At 33.6% G+C, this 27,277-nt stretch overlaps 1 protein-coding gene across 2 annotated transcripts; it reads left to right on the top strand.

Annotated features, from left to right (window-relative positions):
* Positions 1 to 1,253: 1,253 nt before the first annotated feature.
* Positions 1,254 to 27,277, top strand: LOC132757653 (uncharacterized). Of its 2 annotated transcripts, none has more exons than XM_060748997.1 (21): positions 1,254 to 1,456; positions 4,026 to 4,615; positions 5,352 to 5,471; positions 6,456 to 6,587; positions 8,199 to 8,294; positions 8,494 to 8,514; positions 11,209 to 11,321; positions 13,280 to 13,310; positions 13,833 to 13,906; positions 14,617 to 14,722; positions 15,256 to 15,534; positions 16,163 to 16,348; positions 17,246 to 17,361; positions 18,308 to 18,539; positions 18,946 to 19,052; positions 20,613 to 20,864; positions 21,657 to 21,778; positions 22,432 to 22,592; positions 22,963 to 23,081; positions 24,550 to 25,102; positions 26,047 to 27,277. In XM_060748997.1, exons 2-21 carry the CDS (start codon positions 4,108 to 4,110, stop codon positions 26,334 to 26,336), a joined length of 3,618 nt encoding a protein of 1,205 aa, XP_060604980.1. In that variant the 5' UTR covers positions 1,254 to 1,456; positions 4,026 to 4,107; the 3' UTR covers positions 26,337 to 27,277. The 2 variants fall into 2 exon arrangements, with proteins under 2 accessions (XP_060604980.1, XP_060604982.1); XM_060748999.1 differs by having other exon boundaries at positions 1,274 to 1,389.

Below are 27,277 nucleotides of genomic sequence, written 5' to 3'. Positions count from 1 at the left end.
ACTGATGTTTAAATGCTATTTTTCTGGGTTTTAGACTTTAGACACGGATATTGTTGAATTTTTTTTTTTTTTTTTTTATTTTTTTTTTTTTTGGGGGGGGGGGTTGTTGTTGTTGTTGATGTTTTCTTGGGGGTGCTTTTTCCTGCTATAAGTCTTGGTTATGCTGGTAATTGAGGATTTTGATGAAATAAAAGACATTAACACAATGACATTAAAATCTGTTCAGCCCTTTTCATCAATATTTAGTTTTTCCCCTGTATAAATTAATTAATTAATAAATTAATTACAATAAAAGATCTTTATATGTCTCCTATCTAGCCTTTAAAAATATCTACATGAAAAGTTCCGGTATAAACATGATATCTTGAAAAATGACGTTGTTGGGAGGGTTGTTGCTAATGTTGTTATAACTTGTAGTCCGTCCCATTTGCACTATATCTCTTTGGTGATATTTCCTTTTGTATTATTCATGTAACCTTACATGTATTTATGTAAATAATAACGATGATAGTTGAAATAAAATATTATTCAACCAAAAATCTTTAGATAAGAGCATTGAACACAAAAGTATAAAAAGTTAGGGCAGTTAAGGCATTTTTGCTCAAAATTGCTCCAAAAACTAAATAATTACATATATATAAACAAATACATGGGATTATTTGAGTTAGTTTATTTCCATGTACAAACAAGTTTTAATTTACTAACTTAATGGATCTATGTTAAAGTAAAAAATACATTGTTTTTGGAAACGGAAATGAGTAGGCCTACCTATTCACAATATTTCGGGATAGGATATAATTGTTTAACGATGAGTAATCTAAAATTGAATGAACAGTGAACTTGTCAATCAGAATACATCTGTTACTCGTTATACAAATATAGCACCCTTATCAAAAGTCACGTGGTACCGTATTGTCTAATAGATAATTATGAATAATCGGCAAGATATTCTAAATGTACAAAATCGAAGGCATTATGACTCAAGAAATATGAAAACCACGGATAAATCCGTGATGAAAACCAAACGCACACAAGGCTTTTAGCCTTATTTAAACACAAAGTAATCCCCTCTCCCACACCCTTTGCTATGTATATCTACATTTTACTTTCACATATGATAAGTTAAACTTTTGTCATATCTTTACACATCAGCCAGCTAAAAATAGCAACACAGCCGTAAAGGTCACCAAACCGTAACTTCATGTATAGGTTAAAGATAAGTGTCTTAATAAAGTGTTGCTTGTTTGTGTAAAATATAAGCTGTGTTGTTGTTGTTATTGTTGTTGTTGTTTTGCACAAAGTGCACATTTGCTTTAAACTTTAATCTATAAACCATTACTTGTGTTTAATGTGTCATAAATAACATATTTGGATAAAGCAAGCCACGGTGTGCGTATAGTTGAGTGTTTAAATGTGTTATTTTGGTTAACACGGATGGTAACAAGTTATAAAGATGGTAAAATTTTGATAATATATATCATAATATATGTTTGTTATACTAAAATATAAAAATAAATATTCTGTTTAAAATGTTGTATATGTTTATTTTTTGTGATTTAGCCCCGTAAGTTGGTTTTGAAGAAGGCCAATTTAGCTTAAAGCTGTATACCAATTGTCAGATATCTATAAAATCACAGTACGGGACAAATATGTGTGTGCGTGTAAATATGTAACAACAGAAAATATGGTTCGTCGATGAGGAAGTTAAAGTTATACAATGTATATGACAACATTTAATTGAAATGTGACAAATTGTATTGTGGGATCATTAAATATATATATGTATATAAAAGAGGAGCTTGAAAAGCTATCAATGAATGAGAAATATAGCCAAATATAGTATGATATATGATAAAAATTATTATTTAGGGGGTATATTTTTTATTGTTTGATAGATTATCAGTTTCTATTTCGTAGTGCTTTTGTAGGTGCTTGTGTGTATAATCAAGTTCAAGTACATCTAGAAGATTTAGATTGGCGTGATGTTTGTAGAGACTTAATGTTATTGTACGGTCATAATGTTGATTTTGATATACATTGTATTATATATTCGTTTCATCGCTCGCTATATTGAATTAACATAAACCAAGTAAAAATCAGAAGATGCTTATTATGCAATCGCAACTGTTCGGCCCTTTCCGTCAGTCTTCGGATAAGTACCTCCAATAAACAGAACGGATATGGTTTTTCGGTCTAGACTAAACATGTAAACAATAGTAATTCAATGCTGGGAGTTGTTGACGACATGTTTATTCCAATATATCGAGTAAACGTCCGCCTAAATTAAGTTAATTTATAGATATATAAATGTAAACAATATCTTATTTATATACTTATTCTTACGGACATAGAAACCGAAAGTACAAAATGTAACAAAGGCAGTCTGTGCGTGGCTTGGATAGTATATATGTACATGACCACGCCCACTTATTTTTATAAATAAAATATTTTTTTATACTAATAAAATATTTTTCACTCGAAATGTTTTTAAAACATCTAATTTTCAATAAAACAACAAAGGAGAGTTGTTTTGAAAAATTTCAAACATAAATACATGTACTACAAATATAGTAAAGGTAGAAAGGTTCACCAGCGAACCTACCACCAGGCCTTATTTTACCTCCCAGATCTTTATTAATTGTCAACCAATTTTCACCAAATCAAGTTCAATCTACGCAGAAATGATTTCTCTTTCGAAAAATGTACAATATTAGTGCACTTTTTGTCTAGGTCGGACATCGCTTGACCGAGCCATAAGAAGACAATTTTGAACATAAATCGATCTTTTTCTTAATAACAAACTAATGTCAGTGTATGCAAACAGTTAAAACAGAAAAAGCAACTATAAAACTATCGCTTACAGGTCCAAAGTTAATCCAAAACGTCTGTATGTAGGCATTTTCAGTACTTATTTGCACTAATTTCTTGAATTTCCCGACATTACATGTATACAAATCCTGATCACGCATGCCCGATTTCCCGCTGTTACCCAGCTACGCTCAATCTTCACTATACGAAACCATGGAATCGGCGTACGCATTAGGTATATTATGTGTTAAACTTTATAGAGGATATTGAATGAGTGTAAGTTCAATACTGAATTTATTGCACTCGTTGAATAAAATAATATTATGCTCGCCAGAAAAATTCAGTAATGAACTTACACGAATTTAATATTCTTTTTATCACATACCAAAAATAAAGACCGTTTAAGGTGAAATAAGAGTCATATTTCATTGACGCGCCAAAGTATAACGCTAACATTTAGCGCGTCTTTACACTATGTTTGTATAACGCTAACGACGTTACGTCAAAATATATGCACGTCCGTGCAATACCATATTTACGGAGTCGCAAAATCGACACGGGTGTGTGATAAATACATATATGTCCTGAACTGTATTATGTGCTGTATTATATTATATGCTTTACTATAGTATGTGCTGTAGTATATTATGTGCGTACTATATTATGTGCTGTATTATATTATGTGCTGTATTATATTATATGCTTTACTATAGTATGTGCTGTAGTATAATTATTATGTGCGTACTATATTATGTGCTGTATTATATTATGTGCTGTATTATATTATGTGCTGTATTATATTATATACGTTACTATAGTGTGTGCTGTATTATACCATGTGCGTACTACTATATTATGTGTGTACACTATTATGTGCAATACTATATTATATGCTTTACAATAGTACGTGCTGTATTATACAGTATTATGTGATTTACTGTTTAATGCATTGTACTATATTATGTGCTGTACTATATCATGTACCTTACTATATTATGTGCTGAACTAGTTCATATGCTTTATTGTATAACGTGCTTTACAATATTATGTAGCCTTACTTTACATGTATTATGTGCTTTACTATGTAATGTGCTGTATTATGTGTTGTACTTTATTATGTGCTGTGTATTGTTGTTTTTGTTTTTGTTGTTGTCATCGTCGCCATCGTTGCCATCGTCGTCTATCTTATTTATGATTTACCATATATTATTTTTCAGTGATTTCCTTTGAACAGGCGGAGAATGGGACAATAAATAAGTTTAAAATTATACTAGACAAAAACAACTTCAAGAAAACTGTATGGCGGAAATGAAACAAAATGGCAGTAGTAAAAAGGCACATAAATTTTCTTTTGGAGCGGTCAAAGCCTATTTCAAGCAAGACAAATCTGCTAAACCAGGGACCACTCACACTGACGAAAAATACACAAAGAAGAAACTTTTACGTAGAAAAGCTGAAGTACCCGTTAGGGCATCAATAAACGAACATAATTGGGAGCGAGAAGGATTAGATCAAAATAACCCAAAGGATCAACCAGAAGCTGGTACAAAAGTTCTGTTTAAATCGAAATTGGTGAATCAACAAGATTACAGTGACCAAGTAGATGGTATAGATGTTTTGAATAGATCTCAAAACGCGCTGGATTCGCAATCCCAGAAACTGTATTTTGGAACGGCGCACCAGAACAAAGAGTTTGATTTTTCAGAAACCATCGCAGCGGTATCAGGCCTCAATGTACCGGAGCTTGTTCGTAAAGCTGAAGATGGTGACCTCCTTTTAGATGAAGAATGTTTGGGAAAACTGAAAGGTGACTTTTCAAAATAAATCTTTTAAGAAATATATTTGTCTTATTTAAAGTAACTCCGCTGAGGTCAAAAAGTTTAAAAAATAATAAAAATTAAATTCTTACAAAGGTCAGCTGGGGCACTTAAAGCAGAAAGATAATATAAATATAATTAAGAAATAATCTCAAGAGAACTAAAATGAAAATAGTATGATTATGTTCTTCTCAGCCCGATTTAAGTGGAAAAAAATCATTAAATGTTTGTTCATTTTGCACAATTAAAATATCAATTATGAAAAAAGGAGTAAGCGAATTATTTAAAATTTTGCGCATAAGTTATTAGTCTGGACCTTTATCAAATGGAACATAAGAGAAAACTCAAATCGCAGTCCCGCCGTGTCAAAAAAACAACCTCGGTGGAGTCCCTTTAATTTAAGCATATTTATTTATTTATTGAAACAGGTTTTTTTTCTTCATCTTATTCAATTACGCTTTCTATACCTAAACAATACTAGTGGCTTTTCAGAAATTCTTGCCATCTATTTTGTTTCGAATTAAGCATTAGATATGTCCGATCATAGTATGCGAGATGGTCGATGTATCGTTCTAACCAGACGCATACAAACTGAGTCTACAATTTTGTTTCTATACAATGTAATTTGTTGTTTTCAGAGATTTCTACGAATCCATCTTACTTAATATCTTTACTCTTTAATACAATTACAATTATATTTTAAATACAACCTCGTTATCATTTCAGACCGGTTTCTATCAATGCCAAGGTTATACAAGAGACAATTTTACCTCTGTGGTGAACGGTATCTCATCCCTGAACAAATGACAAACTGGAGGGAAGAATGCCAAAAATCTGGAAAAGAACGTAATTATTAGATATTAGCAACATTTTAATGAGCTCAATTAAATATGTGGTTCAGCATGAATTTTACGAAACTTAAACGCAGTGGTGTTCCTGTGTTTGATTGGTTTGGGAATTTTTTTTATTAATGTAATGGTGGCTGCATCGAAATAAGTAATCTGGCCTAAAATGGTCTCTTAAAATTAGAAATGAAGTTATTGCTCTCTAAGCTCAAGTATACGTTATCCCCCACACCCCCAAAACAAAGAATTCTCTAAAATTCACAGATATTTTGAAATATATTGGGTTATTATATATAGTTGAGTACAAAACTGATTTACTGTATTTATTGAACTCAGTGAATAAAGTAAAATTATGCTCGCCAGAGGCTCGCATATTACAATGTTGTTTTTGCCTTCGCCGTCTGTCTGTCTGTCTGTCCGTCCGTCCATCCGGTTGTCCGTCCATCAGCATTAAACTTGTCCGGCCTTCACATGTCAAACGACTGGTTGGATTTCAACCAAACTTCACAGGAGTGATCAGTACCATCCTTAGTTGTGCACATCACCGGCATGTTCCGCTTTGCTGCACAAAATGGCCGCCATAGCTAAAAATAGAAAAATCTTGTCCGGCCTTCACAGGTCAAACTACTGGTGGTATTTCAATGAAACTTCACATTAGTGACCATACATACTTTTTGCAGACATATGTTTTTGTGACAAAAACCCTTCTAGTTTTATTCAGTATTGAACCTATATCACTATATTGTTTTTGACATTGTGGCAAAAGGCTAGCCGGAAGTAACAAAACCGGAAGTAACAAAAAAGAATCGTAGTAATTCTTCTATTCTCAGGAAGCAACATTGAGTGTTTAGTGTTTAACCGGGAGATGTGATTCAGTAATAAACTTCAATTTAGGGCAGTGTCGGTCGGGAATTGTAAATTATCATTGTTCTTACGTATGGTATTTTCCATTATCATGATAAATGTCAAGTTCTTATATTTTCAGACTTTAAGCTTCTACCCGGAGATAATGTGTTGAACAGTAAAGTTTCTTTAATACACGGTGATATCATTTCGCTGGAAGTAGATGCTGTCGTCAATGCAGTATCCAATATCTTGACAGAATGGCACAGCGGAGGTTGGTCACGTTATTGTAAAATGTTGTAAACCAGGTTCTAACCTATAAACAGGCTTTGTCCTATTGTAACACCCTGCAGGTTAGATTTTATCCTATTGTCAGATATTCTCAACCAGGTCGTATTGTACAATTTTGTAAACCAAGTTTTGTCCTATTGTAGAATTTTGTAAATCAGGTTTTCGTCCTATTGTAAAGTTTTGTAAACCAGACTTTGTCACCACCAAAAAATCTACATTGTATTACATTGTATATACCACTTTAAATGTCTTAAATGGACTTAACAATGTTTCTCTACAAACAATTTGTACGAAATTTTAGAAACAAATACATGTTGTGACTGAATAGCCAGCCGTGCAGATCCTGGTCAGACGGTATGCCTGATCATGCCACCAGGGCATATTACTAAAATACATGTGTGTCAACCTCATTTGATTTTCGCTTTAAATGTTTCTGTTATCATAGTTTAAGATCATGCGATGTTTGAAGACATTATACTGCAATAAGCGACAGCCTGATATATTTACAAGTGTTTCTATGTTTTTTAAAACTTCTCTGAAGAAAAACAACTGTCATGTTCACTGGTATTTCAATACATTCTTCACTTGTTTTTATACATGTCTCATGTCTTACTAGTATTTCAATACATGCTTCACTGACGTTTTTCAATACATGCTTCACTGGTTTTTCAAAACATGCTTCACTGGTTTTTCAATACATGCTTCATTGGAGTTTCAGTACATGCTTCACTGGTGTTTCAATACATGCTTCACTGGCATTTCAATACATGCTTCACTGGCATTTCAATACATACTTCACTGGTATTTCAAAACATGCTTTTCTGACGTTTCCATACATGTTTCACTGGTTTATTTATACATGAATTATTGACGTTTCAATACATGCTTCACTGTTATTTTAATACATGATTCACAGGTGTTTAAATACATGCTTCAATGGTATTTCAATACATGATCCACTAATGTTTCAATACATGCTTTCACTGGTATTTCAATACATGCTTTACTGGTGTTTATTTATACATGCATTATTGACGTTTCATTAATGGCATTTCAATGCATGCTTCACTGGTGTTTCCATACATGCTTCATTGGTATTTCAATACATGCTTTACTGGAATTTTGATACATGCTTCACTGGTGTTCATTTATACATGCATTATTGACGTTTCAATACATGCTTCACTGGTATTTATCAATACATACTTTACTGGCGTTTCAATACATGCTTCACTGACGTTTCAATACATGCTTCACTGGCGTTTCAATACGTGCTTCACTGGCGTTTCAATACGTGCTTCACTGGCGTTTCAATACATGCTTCAATGGTGTTTATTTATACATTAATTATTGACGTTTCAATGCATGCTTCACTGGTGTTTCAATACATACTTCACTGGCGTTTCAATACACGCTTCACTGGCGTTTCAATACATGCTTCACTGACTTTTCAATACATGCTTCACTGGCGTTTCAATACATGCTTCACTGGCATTTCAATACATGCTTCACTGACGTTTCAATACATGCTTCAATGGTGTTTATTTATACATGAATTATTGACGTTTCAATACATATTTCACTGGTATTTCAGTATCAAAGGGGATACATAGAGCAGCAACAAGTTTGATAAATTACGAACTAGAATCAATTTCTACTGTGGATACAGGAGAAGTGGCTGTAACAGCTGGTATGTTTACGTGTATTTTAGTTTATACTAGTAGCACAAAATTCTCTTGTTGTTTTTTAATGGTTTCATTTCATTGTTTTTTGGGGGAAGTTGTCGTTATTTCACGGGGCGGTATTTTTTTTTTTTAATTTTCTTCATAAATATTTACTGAAACTAAAATAAAATGAAACTCAATATAGATTTCCGATTTTTTTTTCAGGATATTTGCTTCCAGCTAAATGTAAGTGACGTCTTCAATTTACTCCTTATTTCACTATTGTGTATAAGAAGATTATTGTTACGAAAAACATCCTTAAACATGCCTTAATCAAGATGGTAATCGGGAATATAATTATAAACATATAAATATATAAAACGAAGTTTGGGGGGGGGGTATATAGGAGTCACCCGGTGGTCGGTCGGTCGGTTGGTCGGTCGGTCAGTCCAGACGTCCGTTGCATTTTCCTTGTCCGGAGCATAACTTGAAAACTAATGGTTGGAACTCAATATAACTACATACAATGGTCAAGCACATTGAGAGGAAGTGCAGTGCACAAGAACCATAACTCTATCTTGACTAATTACAGAGTTATTGCCCTTTGTTACTTTTCCTTGTCCGGGGCATAACTTGAAAAACTACGGTTTGGAATTCAAAACAACTTCATACAATTGTCAAACACAATAAGGGGAAGTGCAGTGCACAAGAACCATAACTCTATCTAAAGTAATTACAGAGTTATTGCCCTTTGTTGCTTTTCCATTGCTTTTTTTCTTGTCAGTTGCATTTTCCTTGTCCGGAGCATAACTTGAAGACTAATGGTTGGAATTCAATATAACTACATACAATGGCCAAGCACATTGACAGGAAGTGCAGTGCGTAAGAAACATAACTCTATCTTGACTAATTACATAGTTATTGCCCTTTGTTACTTTTCCTTGTCCGTGGCATAACTTGAAAACTACTTGTTGGAATTCAAAACAACTTCATACAGTTGTCAAACACAATTAGGGGAAGTGCAGTGCACAAGAACCATAACTCTATCTAAAGTAATTACAGAGTTATTGCCCTTTATTGCTTTTCCATTGCCTTCTTTTTTTTGTCCGGACCATAACTTGAAGACTAATGGTTGGAATTCAATATAACTACATACAATGGTCAAGCACATTGAGAGGAAGTGCAGTGCATAAGAACCATAACTCTATCTAAAGTAATTACAGAGTTATTGCTCTTTATTACTTTTCCATTGCTTTCTTTTGTCCGGACCATAACTTGAAGACTAATTGTTGAAATTCATTATAACTTCATACAATGGTCCAGCACATTGAGAGGAAGTGCAGTGCACAAGAACCATTACTCCATCTTGACTTATTACAGAGTTACTGCCTTTTGTTTCTTTTCCTTGTCCAGAGCATGACTTTAAAACTACTGGTTGGAATTCAAAACAACTTCATACAATGGTCAAGCACAATAAGGGGAAGTGCAGTGCACAAGAACCATAACTCCATCTTGACTAATTACAGAGTTATTGCCCTTTGTTTCTTTTCCATTGCTTTCTTTTTTCCGGACCATAACTTGAAGACTTATTGTTGGAATTCATTATAACTTCATACAATGGTCAAGCACATTAAGAGGAAGTGCAGTGCATAAGAACCATAACTCCATCTTAACTAATTACAGAGTTACTGCCCTTTGTTACTTTTCCTTGTCTAGAGCATGACTTGAAAACTACTTGTTGGAATTCAAAACAACTTCATACAATGGTCAAGCACAATAAGGGGAAGTGCAGTGAACAAGAACCATAACTCCATCTTTACTAATTACAGAGTTATTGCCCTTTGTTACTTTTCCTTGTCCAGAGCATAACTTGAAAACTACTGTTTGGAATTCAGTACAACTTCATACAGTTGTCAAGGACATTAAAAGGAAGTGCAGTGCACAAGAGCCATAACTCCATTTTGACAAAATACAGAGTTACTGCCCTTTGATACTTTTCCTTGTCCGGAGCATAACTTAAAACGTACTGGTTGGAATTCAAAACAACTTCATACAATGGTCAAGCACAATAAGAGGAAGTGCAGTGCACAAGAACTATAACTCTATCTTCAGTATTTATAGAGTTATTGCCCTTTGTTCTTTTTCTTTGTCTTTCTGGACTTATTACAGAGTAATTCAATTAAACTTCATCAATGGCCAACCACATTGAAAGGAAATGCAACATACATGAACCACAATTATCTTTAATTGCCCACAACCATAACTCTATGTTTCAATTCTTTTACAATGTATTCTGTTACTAGTAACATCTTCATTTCCGAAGCAGACTTGTGGGGGTATCAATCACATTTAGTGATAGTTCTAGTTTTTTTATAAAAAAATATATAGTAAAAACCAAAATTAATTGGCGAACAAAGTAGCATGTCAGCATCTTCTTCTTTGTGTGTGTGTGTGTGCGCGCGCGCGCGTGCGTGCGTGCGTGCGTGTGTGTGTGCGTGCGTGCGTGCGTGCGTGCGTGTGTACCATGACCTGCAATTACAAGCTTCCTGTCACTGTACCTTTCCTTGAAACCAATTAATTTTATTTCAACTTGTGCCTTTTTTGTGGGACGTAGATTTGTTTATATGCACTGTGTTGATGTGCGATCTGTTAATGTGCGCTCTATAAGAAATAAGACACCGTGTACATAAGAAGCAAAGAAAATAGGCTTATATTACATACGATATGGATTAGAAAATAAAATGGCGAATTTAAACGATTTGTTGATTGGCTGAATGCGCGATCGTATATTACCGTATTGTCCTGATCAGTTAAAAAACCGACCTTGAGTTTCTTTTACTGTGTTTTATTTTACAGATATAGACAAATATATGTCCTAATGCCTGGTCTATAACGAACTTTAAGGGTTTTTTTTTTTATTTTATCTTTTTTTATGTACAGATGTATTTCATGCTGTCGGTCCGTCGGCTGGGGAATTTAATATTGAAGAAATGCTTAGACGTTGCTATAGAAACTGTTTAAACAAGATGGTGGAGATGGAATTACGTACATTGGTAGATATAATTCCTTTTTTTCAAATTTTACAATCATAATTTAGGGTGTTGATAACCAATCGTAGTTCACGTTCATCATTGCGCAGTTGGAGCATCACACTAAATGTCGTATTCCGGTACTTACCGGACAAGGCGCTTGAATGATTAATTGCTAAAATCTCGGCATTTCACCCGCAGAAATGCAATTTAAGACGTCTCAAATTTATCTCTTCACACCGATTTATATACGATCATGAATGAAAATTGAAATAATCTGCTTTGTGATCATGATTTCTGCAAGCGTCTGGAGGTACTGCTCCAATATGAAGTTTGTTAAATCCTTCATATTTCTGATAACTACAAGTGCATGCTTTGACTAGATTGCTCTATTTTTATCTCCCCGAAAAAATTCGGGGGAGCATATAGTCGCCGGGTTGTCCGTCCGTCAGTCTGTCAGTCCGTCTGTATGTACGTACGTCCGTACCGAATTCGTGTTCGGCTCATAACTTCGTTATTTGAAGTCGGATATTACAACTATTTCACAGACATGATCACTATATTGAGACGACGTGTCGCGCGCAAATTTGGATCGCTACCTTCAAGGTCAAGGTCACAGCATGACCTTGCAGAAAAATCGTGTTCGGCCCATAACTTCGTTATTTGAAGTCAGATTTTACAATTATTTCACAGAATAATCACCATATTGAGACGATGTGTCGCGCGCAACATTTGGGTTGCTACCTTGAAAGTCAAGGTCACAGCATGACCTTGCAGAAAAATCGTGTCTAGCCCATAACTTCGTTAAATGAAGTTGGACTTTACAACTATTTCACAATCTGCTTTGTGATCATGATTTCTGCAAGCGTCTGGGGTTACTGCTCCAATATGTTGTTTGTTAAATCCTTCATATTTCTGATAACTACAAGTGCATGCTTTGACTAGATTGCTCTTTTTTTATCTCCCCGAAAAAAATCGGGGGGGGGGGGCATATAGTCGCCGGGTTGTCCGTCCGTCAGTCCGTCTGTACGTACGTCCGTACCGAATTCGTGTTCGGCTCATAACTTCGTTATTTGAAGTCGGATATTACAACTATTTCACAGACATGATCACTATATTGAGACGACGTGTCGCGCGCAAATTTGGATCGCTACCTTGAAGGTCAAGGTCACAGCATGACCTTGCAGAAAAATTGTGTCCAGCCCATAACTTCGTTAAATGAAGTTGGACTTTACAACTATTTCACAATCTGCTTTGTGATCATGATTTCTGCAAGCGTCTGGAGGTACTGCTCCAATATGTAGTTTGTTAAATCCTTCATATTTCTGATAACTACAAGTGCATGCTTTGACTAGATTGCTCTATTTTTATCTCCCCGAAAAATTCGGGGGAGCATATAGTCGCCGGGTTGTCCGTCCGTCAGTCTGTCAGTCCGTCTGTATGTACGTACGTACCGAATTCGTGTTCGGCTCATTACTTCGTTATTTGGTATGCGGATATTACAACTATTTCACAGACATGATCACCATATTGAGACGATATGTCGCGCAACATTTGGGTTGCTACCTTGAAGGTCAAGGTTACAGCATGACCTTACAGCAAAATCGTGACTGGCCCATTACTTCGTTATTTGAAGTCGGATTTTAAAACTATTTCACAGAAATGATCACCATATTGAGACGACGTGTCGTGCGCAACATTTGGGTCGCTATCTTGTTTTTACGCTTCGAACTTTGTCTGTGACATAACTCTGACACTACAAGAGGTATACCTTCCTGTGTCCAAAACCTATTCGGGGAGCATCACCCGGTTCAACCGGCTCTTGTTTTCATGTTATTACGTGCCATGTTACGTTATCAAAAAATCAATACATATGTTGCTGTTCTTTTTTCACCGAAGATTTACAGCAATAGCATGTATAGCAATATTGATCAATCCTTTTCTTAATGCATGTAGTTTTATGCTACAAAATTTTATTTCAGGCATTTTGCTGTATTTCTACAGGAGCAAAGAGTAAGTACCATTTCAAAAATCTGTATCAATAGCACAGTAGAAAAAAAATAATTGCGTACTAAGTATTTGAGTTAAAGAGAAATCGAAAAAATGGTCGATCTATTATGAATGCTGCGTCGTCGACGTCGTCAGTGTCGTCGTTGATGTCCTCGTGCAAAAAAAACTTTATTGTATCCCATTATTTAAACATTTAAAAAGGTATCGACATCAACCTTTGAATACTTGCTTATCAGGAGAAGGTGCTATTGGTAGACAAGGGCCATAATTCTGAAAGCTATACTTTTCTTAGTTATGTCCCCTTTTTCACATAGAATTTACAACAGACGAGCGTTATCACAGCATGAGATGCTCATGTTCACTAGACAATTTGTGCATTACCAAGGCATTATTTTAATTATAATGAATTGAATGAATTATACACCTTTTATTTTAAGGAATGGTGCTTTAATAATATTTTTAAGATATTAATGAAATTGATGGACTGAAGGTTTTAATAAATTTGTTTTATATTTTCCCCCGCAGAAATCGACTTAAATCATGCCGCAAGGATTGCATTGACAACAGTCAAACAATGGCTACAGGTCAACATGCATAAAGTAAGACCTTAGTAATAATAACCTATTTACTATATGTTAGAAATCGACGTTAAAGGCCCATTTTGCCCGATAAATGCTTTTATTCTTATTTCACAAAAACGTTTTATTTTTAGTGTCTTGTTATAGTTTTGAGAAAGTTACTTATTTGCCAATTACCTGCACAAGCATTTGCTTCTAGTGACTTTTGGAAATTAGTACAATTAAAGTGATTTAATTAACAAATAAAACAGGGCATTGAGGGCAATATGCAAGTTTACGAGGTCTGACCAACCAGTCCGCCCCAAAAGGCCATGTTTTATTTGTTATATTTAATCGAATCGAAACATCTAGAATACAAGAATGTGGGGGAAAAAAGAATTCTATAGCAGCATCGTAAAATAGAATTTAGAATTATAAGATAAAACTGTGAAGCTAAAAAGGGTAAAATAAAAGGTTTTCATCGTCGTGAAAGTCGTCTTTAAACAGTATGAACTGGGTAGCCGGTCTGTATTCGATTTATGGACTGGATAACGTCATATTAAATATAGCAGGGCGTATGCAAATGAGGTATAATATTATTTTGTATGGATGTCAAATTACTACATCTACTATGTTTTATGAAAACGTAACTTTACAAGTGACTTTCCATTTTGATCAATTTGTAGAAATGAGTACCTTTTTGATGTAAGATGTTTTTGATAATTTATATTTTAATCATTGATTAATTTTAGGTTGATAAAATCGTTTTTTGTGTGTACGACATCGGTAATTGGGCCTGCTACCAGCGGTTAATGCCGGAAGTGTTCCTACCTGGAAACGAGGAAAATTCGCCTGATTGTACGAAAGTTATATATTTCATGATCATAAGACATTTTTTAAACGTTTACTAAAAAGTAATCAGAATCACTAATCTCGTGGCTTATCTCAGCACATTATATATGAGCCGTGTCACGACAAAACCAACATAATGGGTTTGCGACCAGCATGGATCCAGACCAGCCTACGCATCTGCGCAGTCTGATCAGGATCCATGCTGTTCGCTTACCAACTCTATTACAAGTAGAGAAACTGATAGCGAACAGCATGGATCCTGATCAGACTGCGCGGATGCGTAGGCTGGTCTGGATCCATGCTGGTCGCAAACCCATTATGTTGGTTTTGTCATGGCGCGGCTCATATATGCACTTTATATCATCAATATTAAACTCAATATTTCATTTATAAGTAGAGTTCTACATGTATATAATAAAATAGAGAGAAAAAAATCACTAAAGAAATTTTAAAACGGCAGAATTGAAAATGCTGACGGCTCGGTTTGATTGAACATGTTCATGAAAGTTTATTTATCCATTGCATATATATTTTTCAAGCCACTGGACAGGACAGTTTGATCCCTGTGGAAATCCTTAGAATGGATAAGCATTCAATAGAATTATACAAACGAGCATTAAGTGAGGGCAAAGAAGCTGTTTACAATATTCGAGTAATGGTTGTCGGCCATTACGGTGTTGGCAAGACGACGCTAACAAAGCGTCTATTTGATGAAGATGTGGATATAAACAAACGAGAGAGTACAAATGGTATTGATGTTCACGTGAAAAGATGTAAAGTGTCCCTGCAAACTGGACAATGGAACACAATAGCTAAAGGTATGCCAACATGCATTTGGATATACATGTATCTAAATGAGTGATTTGTAGATATGTTCATTTGCTGTATGTCTGTCTTAGTTTATACAAATTTATTTTAGTTCGATTGTGCTGGAAACTATATGCTTATTGAAACACTCTCGAATCCGTTCCTGGAACCAGCCAGTACTACGCAATGAATGTAAAGTTTCTTGCTCAAAGAAACAAAGACTTGCCGCTGACAGGGTTTGAATCCACCCGGACTGTATTGTGAGCCTATACAATTCAATGAGTACCATGACTTGTATCTACGAGCACCTCAAAAGTTACCACGCTAGTTTGCACCTTAATGAAAATCATAAAAAATGTACCTCACTGTGCCTTTCTTGGGAGCCTATATATTTTAACTCTCGCCTATCTTGCAAAAACATGATGTAGACTTGTTATAACACTGTGTATATGTCGGAAACTGATAGTCAAACATTTTAATAGCCCTGCTTGTTATTTGTTTCTGTTTCTTTGTTGTTGTTGTTGTTGTTGTTTTCATTTATGCACAATAAAAATGATAGGAGTTCTGATACTTACACAACGTGTAAAATTATTACAAAGTCACACAGCAGTGAAATAAATTACTTTCGTTTCTTTTTAGATCAGAAAGTTGACACAGTCTGTCATCGGCTGGTTAATTTGTTGAAAATGCCACTAAACACGGATCAGGAAGTTGATGAAATGGATAACAATAGTACAGAAGGAGACATTATTGAAGAGTTTGATGTTGTAGATGGGATTGCATCAATGGAGAGCATCAGTGAAAATATGACAGAAAAGAATAAAGGTAATGCTGATTTTACAATGAATGAAAGAAAAATACATTTGAAACTTATTGTCACCAAGTATCTAAGAAATGTCAAAATAACAAAATAGAGAAAATGGGAATCACTAAAGAACGTGCAAAAACGACAAAATTGAAAAATGTTGCAGGCTAGGTTTGATTGAGCCTATTCATGAAAGGTAATAGAAATTGCAAGTTACTGTTTTTTTAAATTGTTAACAAAATTGCGGAACAACATTTTTTGTATACAGGTATATGTAAGTCGGTGCATTAAGCGAAAAACTGAATTTGAAAATTGTGGTACACTTTGATGTTTTTAAATGAAAAATTAAGACCATTGTATTTAATGCGGAACATCATATGACATGGTGAATGTTCCATATATGTACATGATTGTATGTCGGTTCATTTACAGGGGAAAAAATATAAATAATGAAAACAACAGGATACTTATTATTATTTTTTATGAATAATTAAGACCATAGATAGAGTATCATTGTGACACCTAGGTGTAGAAAAGATACTTTCAGAAACAAAGCCAAATCTAACGGCTAATCAACGACCTTGACCACAATATTATTTATCAGTTATTAACATACAAATAAGCCGCGCCATGACAAAACCAACATAGTGCGTTTGCGACCAGCATGGATCCAGACCAGCCTGCGCATCCGCGCAGTCTGATCAGGATCCATGCTGTTCGCTTACAAACCCTATTACAAGTAGAGAAAGTGATAGCAAACAGCAAGGATCCTGATCAGACTGCGCGGATGCGCAGGCTGGTCTGGATCCATGCTGGTCGCAAACCCATTATGTTGGTTTTGTCATGATGCGGCTCAAATATATCAATGTAAATAAGATTAATACTGTGAAATATAGGTGCAGAGATTTTGTTTACAGATCCAGAACCAAAGCCTAAAATAACTTTGCCACCACTGGAAGTAGAAAACGTCACCGATGTGAACTTCTCAACACTACAAGACGCCAAAGAAGAAAATATACTCTATCACTTGAAGGTAAGGACATAGGAGTGTGGTTGTATTGTGACAGAATTCCTTAGGTCTTTCTATGATCAGGTGTTTCCTTATGGTAGGTAAAAACCATCGACCGTCCGTTAGCTAGCCGGGTAGATTCCTTCTCTAAAAGAATATTATTGTTTGTTTGTTTGTTTCATTTTACGCCTTTTCCCAACAGTATTTCAGTCATATAGGCGGGTAGTTTCCTAACCATCGTTCCTGGAGAGTTACACCAGTACTAGACTACCTTCCTCCGTGCTAAATTTATTTTATACTTATGAATGAAATATTGAGAAATATTGATGATATAAAATGCATATTTTCATTTTTCCGTATTTTCCTTATAAAATATTAATGCAGTGAAACGTATTTTCCGTATTTTTACTGGTGTCTTGCTGGACTACTTTCTAATAAAATAACACAAAATTAAAGGGGTAGTCTGTCAAATTAAAATGTCAAAAAAGAGAAGAATGTATATAATAACATTAAATTCAAGTTTTTTTTTCTATGAATTCAAGGTTTATTTTCATCATATTATATGAAAAATATCATATTTCACTCCAGGCTACAGCCACCCGATGAAAATAAATCCTGTATTTATATAAAAAAAAAAATAACCTCTATAACTGATTATTTATTTATTTATTTATTTATTTACTTATTTATTTATTATTTTTATTTGTTTATTCTTACAACCATTTGTCACCGTTTCTTATTTTATTCAATTTATAAATTTTGATTGTTAGCTTTCGTTGAAGGCATTTTGAAATAACTTTCCTGTTTGTTTGTTTGTTTGTTTGTTTATATTAAATTATCTATTCTTACAACGATTTTATATTGTTTATTCTTTTATTTAATTATAAATTTTAATTGTAAGATATACCCAACGCTTTCGTTAAAAGGATTTAAAACAAAATTCCTCTAAATGCTGTCTGCTATCTTTCAGGACTTGATAGAAGACGTTCAACATTCAGGGGCTACAGATGATTCCAACATGGCGGATGTCTCGATTTGGGATTTTGCGGGGCAATATGTATTCTATGCCACTCACCAGGTGTTCTTGTCAAGGAGAGCGGTGTATTTGTTAGTCACAGACATATCTCAACACGTGGAGGACACAGTAAAAGATGACGACTGTTTCTTAGATAGCAAAGGTGTTAAACATTGGAAAATTTCAGGTATGCCGTTTGTAAATAAATAAGGTGTAATAGAAACTGGATTGTATTGTTTAACCTATTGATAAAAAATACATTTGATAAGCACCTTAACGTTTAAAACATAATTTCAAAGCCAGTACAGGAAAACATGTTCTGTAGTGTAGTTTTAATAGTATATAAATCGAAAAAAAGAGAAAAGAAATATATGTTTGGTTTTGCAAAGCTTTAAACGAAAACTACATTTATCGACAAAACAAATAAAAACATATCATTTAAATACACCAATAACAAATCCATTTTATTGAAACACTTAGAATCATATAATAACGTTAAAACTTCTTTTGTCAATTTATTTGTGTAAAACAAGTAAGAAGTGAAGCTGTTTTTATTACAAACAATGTATGTATTTCAATGTTTGTATTGCCAGAATTTGTTGACTTTTGGTTGAACTCTATCCATGAGTTTTGCAGTTCAACGGAAGTTGATGGTCCACCCGTCGTCCTTGTTGGAACATTTGCAGACAAAGTTAAACAGGTAACAAATCATGCCTTATATTTAAATTAAAGGCCCATTTTGTCCCAGAAATGTTTTTATGTTTAGTTCTCAAAAGCTTCCTGTAACAGTTTTTAAAATGTTACTCAATTGCCAATTATTGCTCCTTATTTTTGTCTGTTTTCTTTTGCTTAGTACTCACTTGAAAATTGTCTTATTAAGTTGCATTCCTAATTTCTTTTTCCTTTTTTTTTCATTTTTTATGTTTAAACTAAATCTTGCAATATTCTTACTTAATAATTTAAATGAATTAGCTATCCTGCCATATATGTTTGTGTAAATATCATTTGTTATCTAGGGAGAGGAACTATATAAGTTTTCTTTCGTTCTAATCCCTTTCAATTTATTTAACAATTATTCACATATAAAATGTAAAATATGTAAAATATTGAAATAAATATGTTTAAACTAATTATTGCTCCTGATGCTTTTTTTGTTATTAGTACATCTATAGTGATGTAGTATTTTGTACGGTAATGAAAATACTACTTTGTTTAAATTTTGCTACTTTCATGACAAATTATTACATATTCAGAGCTGTTTCCTTCCGGTGATAAGGATCTAGTATGTCCATAAACCATTATTTAAACGTTATAAAACTCATGTTTGCCTTTTCTCACGAAAAAAAAAAAAGTTTCTGAGGCATAACGTGCCGTTAATTAAAGTTTTTTAGTGTATTGGTTTGCTTCATGGCATTAACTTTCAAAGACAGATTCAAATCAACTTTATGAATACATATTATATTACTTAATCAGTATGGATTAGATTATTTTTGCCAGTTTTATTATACCTATTATATTATAATACAAAGTACAGCAAAAACACAAACGAGACTCCTGTTAAAGATTTTTGATAAAATGCATGCTTACGCTATTCGTGTTTGCTTTCATATCTAAGAAAAGAAATTTTAGAACAATAGAATATTATTGAAAGTATTTGTTTCATTTATTATAAAACGTATTGTTAAAGAATTGAGGTGGTATAGGATAATAATAAAATAGTCAACTTGAACCCTAAATGTGTTCAACGGTACAGTTTGAATGCTGGAACCAACCAAGGAGATAAACAGCTGGAATTTAATTGAACTGAAATATCAGGAACACAATAAAAATATTGTAAAATATGACTTCAAAGATAGGTTATTTCACATAAAAAACAACAGTGTAATCGTTATTCGCAGTATTCAAGACAAAACAGAACATAATTTGAGCCGTGCCACGACAAAACCAACATAATGGGTTTGCGATCAGCATGGATCAAGACCAGCCTGCGCATCCGCGCTGTCTGATCAGGATCCATGCTGTTCGCTATCAGTTTCTCTACTTGTTATAGGGTTTGTAAGCGAACAACATGGATCCTGATCAGACTGCGCGGATGTGCAGGCTGGTCTTGATCCATGCTGGTCGCAAACGCACTATGTTGGTTTTGTCGTGACGCGGCTCATTTTATTTTAGATTTGTACATAGTATATCATCATTTGTACATATTACATCATTACTACAATATAAATACACAAACTGTTAATAATATTGTTGTTCGCAGGAGTCAAGACAAGAAACTTCTGATGCATTCTACTACGCACTGCGAAGTTCCCTTCTTGATAAGGCCACGAACTGTCACCTGACAGATAACGATTTTGTTATTGACAATTCTGTAAAAGATGATAACATAGAATTACTGAAACAGCATATTGTAAAGATAGCATCCGCTCAACCGCACTGGGGTGAACTTATACCGGCCAAATGGATCACGTTAGAAAACATCTTGGTCAAATTAAAAGACGAAGGATTAAAGGTAACTCTTTTATAACGCTTCGGACTAGTAATCTAATGATCGCTAGCCGCATGGGTTCAAACCCTGACAGGGGCAAATCTTTGTTTCCATCAGCAAGAAACTTAACAATCATTGCTCTGTACTGGTTGGTTCAAGGAACAGATTCAAAAGTGCGTTTTTAAGCTTATATCTTCCTGCACAATCGAACTAAGATAATTTTATACTTGAGAAGGAATTTTACTGTTGACTTGATTGTAAGAATGAGTAAGTATTAATTAATTTAAACCGAAAACGACGAGCCTTGCTTACATATTGTAACCAGTTTTAAAAAATATTTTCTAATTGTATACAATTAGATACATGGTAAAATTATATAATTGTAATTACTATGCTTAATATTAGTCTCAGTCGGATGAATGAATGAAAAAAATGTAACTTTTACATTAAAGAATATATTTTTTTATTTTTGTTTGTACATGTACAAAAGGTTTTGAAATTTTGTATAGATCTAAAAGTTTGTTTTTGTTTGTTATTGTTAAATCAGAAGGTTGTACTACAGAAAATAAGTATACACGTTTTCTTAATGCGTAAACTTTTTATGTTACCTTCTATAAGTAAAGATTATTATAATTATTATTTCAGTCAAATCGTATCAGATAATTGTATAATATGTCTATACATTATGTTCAATTAAGAAGAAGAACGTTTATTTACAAGTTTCTGTGATTAATATATATACAAGCATACACATATAATGGCATGAAAAATACAATGTCATGAAAGTAAAGTAATTTATCAGTTGCAAATTTGCAGGTCATTTACAAGGACAAGCTACTTGATCTTAATAGCACGTTACCTGTACCAATAGAGACAGAAGCAGAACTGGAATTGTTCTTGAGATTCCACCACGAATCCGGAAATATTCTTTATTACAGGTACATTGTGTATTTATAAGTGTGACTGACAAAGATATTCCTTTTTATAAAAAAAGACCTAAATTAAGAAAAATATTACATATTGTTTTAGTGTAGACAAATTAAATTGACTAAATTTATTTACATTATGACACCTATTATAGAAACCAACTCAAGATTCCATATGATTGAATTGAAAACTATTTTGTTAATATCTTTTGTAAAATCAAATTAATTACTTAAAGGCACATCATGCCTCAGAAATACATATTTTTTAATTGTTAATAAATGTCAAACATATGTTTTAATTTACAACATACGTGTTTTAAATAACCAACATTTCATCTATGCAATGAAGTGTAGTAAACTACAGCGTTACTCTATGATTTTCCTTTTCTGGACAAGATTTAATTAGTTTTATAACTAATAATATTTTATTTGGTGAGCGGAAGGCCGTCAGGTGACAGTTCGGAGCTTTATAAAGTCTTTAAATTGTGAGGAATCTTACATCATTCTCGTATTTGATAGTGAAAAAGTAGGAGAACGGGTTCTTGAATATTATATTTAATCAATTTGTAATGTAATGGTGCATATTGGATTTTTATTATCCAATAAAGATGAGTTCAAAGCAGTTTTACAGTTTCATAAATAATACATTATTGTTTGTATTTTAGTGATGACAAGTTAAGTGACACAATTGTCCTCGACCCACAGTGGTTGATAGACGCCTTCAAGAGCCTAATCACCGCCAAAATGTTCTGCTGCAGACAACCGAATATATTCAAGAAATGGATTCAGTTTGACCAGTCAGCAATATTGACCAGAAAGCTTGTTGGTATGAATGAATAATCCAACAAATTACATACAGATAGTACAATGAAAGATTAAGAAAAATGAATACCAAATACTTGTAACAGATGTACTACAGAATACAGTTGCTCATGTAATAAAGGCCAAGAACCATATCAAATCATTTTTGTCAAAGTATATTAAGTTAAATGCTCTCTAGGACATATTTACATCCCGACAAATGTTGGTAAAATTAAAACATATTTAATCGAACTGTTGACAATTATTACTTTTTGTCAGTGTTTTATTTTATGGTTGAATAGTTCAGACTAAACTTGTTAGTTATGTTTTAATATGATATGAATACTGTACTCGGAAAGGCACTGATACTTTATATTTGATACCTGCATTCACAGATGCAATTTGGAAACAAGATGAAAGTGCTGCATTTCAAGAATACGACGAACTATTACTAGAATACCTTGAAAAGCTTGGTTTCATTTCCAAACCTCGGCAACAATCTGATGAAATCGGGGTAAGCAACTTGTTTTTTGTTTGGTTTAACGGCGCACAAACACAGTTTAGGCAACATGGCACCGAAACAGGATAACGATTGTGGCTAACCTCGTGTGTTACAATTTTCAAGCAACACCAGGGGTCAAAACCATATCACGTTCTGGAGCTTACAGATGCAGCATAGAATCCAATAATTCGAACCCATTTAGTCGCCTCTTACGATCACACAGTGTTAAACGTTGGCTGCATTTCTGATGCCTTTGTCCTTTAAGGCCACCCCTCAATCACAAACGGAGGGTCAGGCTGATAATTTATCAAAAAGCTTTTTAAAAGTGATGGTCAATTACAGAGCAAAATGCTGGGTAATGTACAATACAATACAATACAAATTTATTAGCATATAAAACAATATTTGTAACAATGGATCATTATGCAAGTGTGATAATATCAGACAGTGACGTTAGGTTAATAATAACTTTATTTATTATATACTTTGAAATGAAATATTGAGAAATATTGATGAAATAAAATGCGTATTTTCATTTTCCGTATTTTCACTGTAAAAATTTATTTTTCACTGCAGTGAAAAATATTTTCCGTATTTTCACTGGTGTCTTGCCGGACTACTTTCTTTTAAATTCTGCCAGTACTCAAAATTTAAGGGAAAGTCTTGCAAATTTTAATGTCCAGAAAGAGAAAAAAGTATATAATAAACAGAAAATTCAAGTTTTTTCTATAAATACATGATTTATTTTCATCTTGTGGCATGAAAATTACCATATTTCACTCGTGGCTACCGCCACTCATGAAATATTTATTTTCATACCACTCGATGAAAATAAATCATGTATTTATAGAAAAAACTTGAATATCCTCTATATGCATGTATAGTTTTTTTTAAATAAGAGGGATAACATCGCGGATATATTCAGTTCGAATATTTTCAACCAGACCTCAAGTTTACTGGTTTAATGCAAAGTTAGATATGTTTCAGGGGGGACAAACAGTGTACTGTTTTCTGTAATGTTACGGAGATCAGTTTAATTATACAAGTTATACAAATATATTTTTAAGAGTTTTTAGTTACAATGCAGAATTGCAAAAGTTTTTTGTTCAATAAATGCAGTATCTATTGTCACGTTATTGTGACTTTGAAAACATTGTATGTAAACAGGCAATGTCTGCTTCGTTTAGTAGATGTGAAATGTTGTTTTCGATCTGTATTCCACAAGGCTTTTCAAAAACATGCATTGCCTAACTTGTCACCTCAGCAGTTAAGCGCGTACACTGTAGTGAATGGTAGTGAAACATTAGACCAATGCGCATAATAGTAATCAAGAAGAATTTTAAAAAGTTATGGTAGTCATAAGTATATTTTAAGATATATATCGTAACGGCAATCATGTCATTTATATCCATATGTATATTTTCTAAAAAAAGTTGTCTATTCTAAAAATAACAGATGGGATTTTTTTTTCTCGTTACAGGAGATAAATTACTATTTCGCTCCATGTGTTCTTAAGATTTCCCCTCCTGAAGATCTCCTCGTGTGTTCAGACTGTAAACACCGGCGGTCCACCAGTGTCCTTTGTTTCACAACCACATCTGGATTCCTACCCACAGCCGTGTTCAACAAACTTCTTGCAGCATGCATTGACAAATGGCCGATCTCGAAGTTAAACAAAAAGAACTTAGTGTTCTGCGGATGTGGAGTGTTTGATCTCGAAGATAATCATAAACTTTATGTGTATTTCTTTGACCATATCATTAACATTTGGATCACTAAATACAGCACTACGGACGAAGAGCCGAGCACGTGTTTATGTAAACACGTGCATGAATTCGTTTCAGAATTTCTACGGAATAGAATGCGTATAACTAGTGGTATTGAAGTATTTTTGAGATGCAATCAATTAGATATCCACAACAACGACAATCTTTTTGAATTAGAAAATATGTCTGCAAAACAAGAAGTCGTTTGCAACTCTGAACCTGTGCATCATGTGCATAGAACCAATGAGCTCATGAAATATTGGCTATGTAAGTTATTATTGATATTCTGATATTTTTTTCTTATATCATTAACAAATCATCAAAACTATAGCTATAAAAATAAATTTCAACTAATCTCTTTTATACGGTCAATTTTAACTTAAAACGCCCATGGCATATCTTTTTTAAAGTTAAATAAAATCTGCATTAGCATATTCTTTCTTAGCTAGAAATCTGTGCATGTAGAATCTCTATGGATAATGTTAAACTTTATAATACCCAATCTCATTAAAGTCATATCCGAACCGTCGCTCCGTTACTCTTCTCTAGTTAGGTCGCGAAGAGTAACGGAGCGAAAACGACGATCTGATTTTAATGAAATTGTTTAATTCCCAATTGTTTTTCTGTTTTTTTATTCTGATTTTATGTTTTGATTTTTTTATAAATTCCTATTCAATCAAATTGCTTATTATAGCAGCTATAAACTACAGTCATATTATGAAATTATTTTTAAAGTTTGCCATATAACGAAATTTTAAACTTAGATGTGTACCATTTTGTAACACTATTTTTCAACATGCTTTTTACTAGTATGTGAATATACATGTATATGTAATAAGTATTTTTGAAGAATCTAGATTACCACATTTTGGCCGCTTTGTTGTATTAACACTTATTGGAAATGCATATGAGCCGTGTCATGACAAAACCAACATAATGAGTTTGCGACCAGCATGGATCCAGACCAGCCTGCGCATCCGCGCAGTCTGATCAGGATCCATGCTGTTCGCTTACCAACTCTATTACAAGTCGAGAAACTGATAGCGAACAGCATGGATCCTGATCAGACTGCACGGATGCGCAGGCTGGTCTGGATCCATGCTAGTCGCAAACCCATTGTGTTGGTTTTGTCATGACGAGGCTCGTTAATGTTTATCGCATTGATATTGTGGGGAAAGTGGTGTTTTAAGAACCCTTATCTTTTATTACAGATTCCGAATCAGATCATCAACTGGATGAACTTACAGAAAAGGAGTTAAATCGTATGGCACTACATATCGGGAAAGAATATCAGTCTTTAGGTATAGAACTAGGTCTATCCAACGCCGAGATTGAACATATCTGTCTGGATTATAAAACCACGGTTGATAGAATTAGAGGAATCTTACTAAAATGGAAGGATCAGAATGTAGGGAACGCTACTCTAGAAGTATTGGTGAATGCAATGAACGTTGTTGGCATAGATGCAGTAACTGTTATAGAGAGTACAAAAGAAAAATAGTTACAAACATTACAAACTTGAAAAGTTATGGAGCAAGAGCAATAAGAATTTAGTTATTACCGGACCATGTTATGGATTACAATAATTGTTGACCCTCGAAGTTTTGGCATTCAGCATTTGATAATTCTAGGCTTGGTGGGTTGCCGGCTGAATTTCCCAGTCCTTACATGGGCGGCAATCCACATATGTGCTAGTTTTACAGAGCCGGATCTAAGATCTGTTTCAAAAAAAAAAAAACATTTTTATAAATAACGGGCATTTTGATAATGAACATTTACAGTTTAAACTTTTTTGTATTATATTCAAACTAAACAAATCTCAATAAACGGGCTTAATCCCTAAAATGTTGACAATTATTATATTAAAAATACTGTACGTCTTTCATATTGAAAGCAAATTGAATTTATTATTGAGCATTTTAATCTAAATCCATCATGAAACTTGTGTCATGATATACATAAATGAAAAGCAAGTCTGATGTGCTCGAATCTCGTAAAATACTTATGAGTCTGTCATATGATAAAGCTTACTAGATATGTCGTGGAAGATCTTAGATTGTACTCGGGTACCTATTACATATCGCACGAGTGTCACCTGAGGTGCATCTTTATCATTAAATCTGGAGGGCCCGCTTTATGGCCATAACATTGTCGGTGCAAGTTTAATCGTTACATGTATATTGACCACATGTTCGTCATAAAGATATGCCCGATATTGCAATTTTGTTGCTATTTCTGTATGTTTCCAGTTTTTGACAATTTAGAACACTGTTTCTAGAAAGTACAAGTACATGTACACGTATGTCTTTCATTCAAGGTAAGACAACTCTTTTCACATTATTTGACACAAATTTCATTTGCATGACACTGCTGTATTCCATCATGATTGTCGATTTTTTTTATTCAAAATGGTTTGTAAAAATAAAAGTCCAAATAATATTA

The sequence above is a fragment of the Ruditapes philippinarum genome, unplaced genomic scaffold (assembly GCF_026571515.1).
Source record: "Ruditapes philippinarum isolate M1 unplaced genomic scaffold, ASM2657151v2 ctg3585_1_1_1_1, whole genome shotgun sequence".
NCBI classification, from domain to species: domain Eukaryota; kingdom Metazoa; phylum Mollusca; class Bivalvia; order Venerida; family Veneridae; genus Ruditapes; species Ruditapes philippinarum.
Note: the sequence above shows the minus strand (reverse complement) of the source record. Positions and strands in the feature narration are given on the sequence as shown.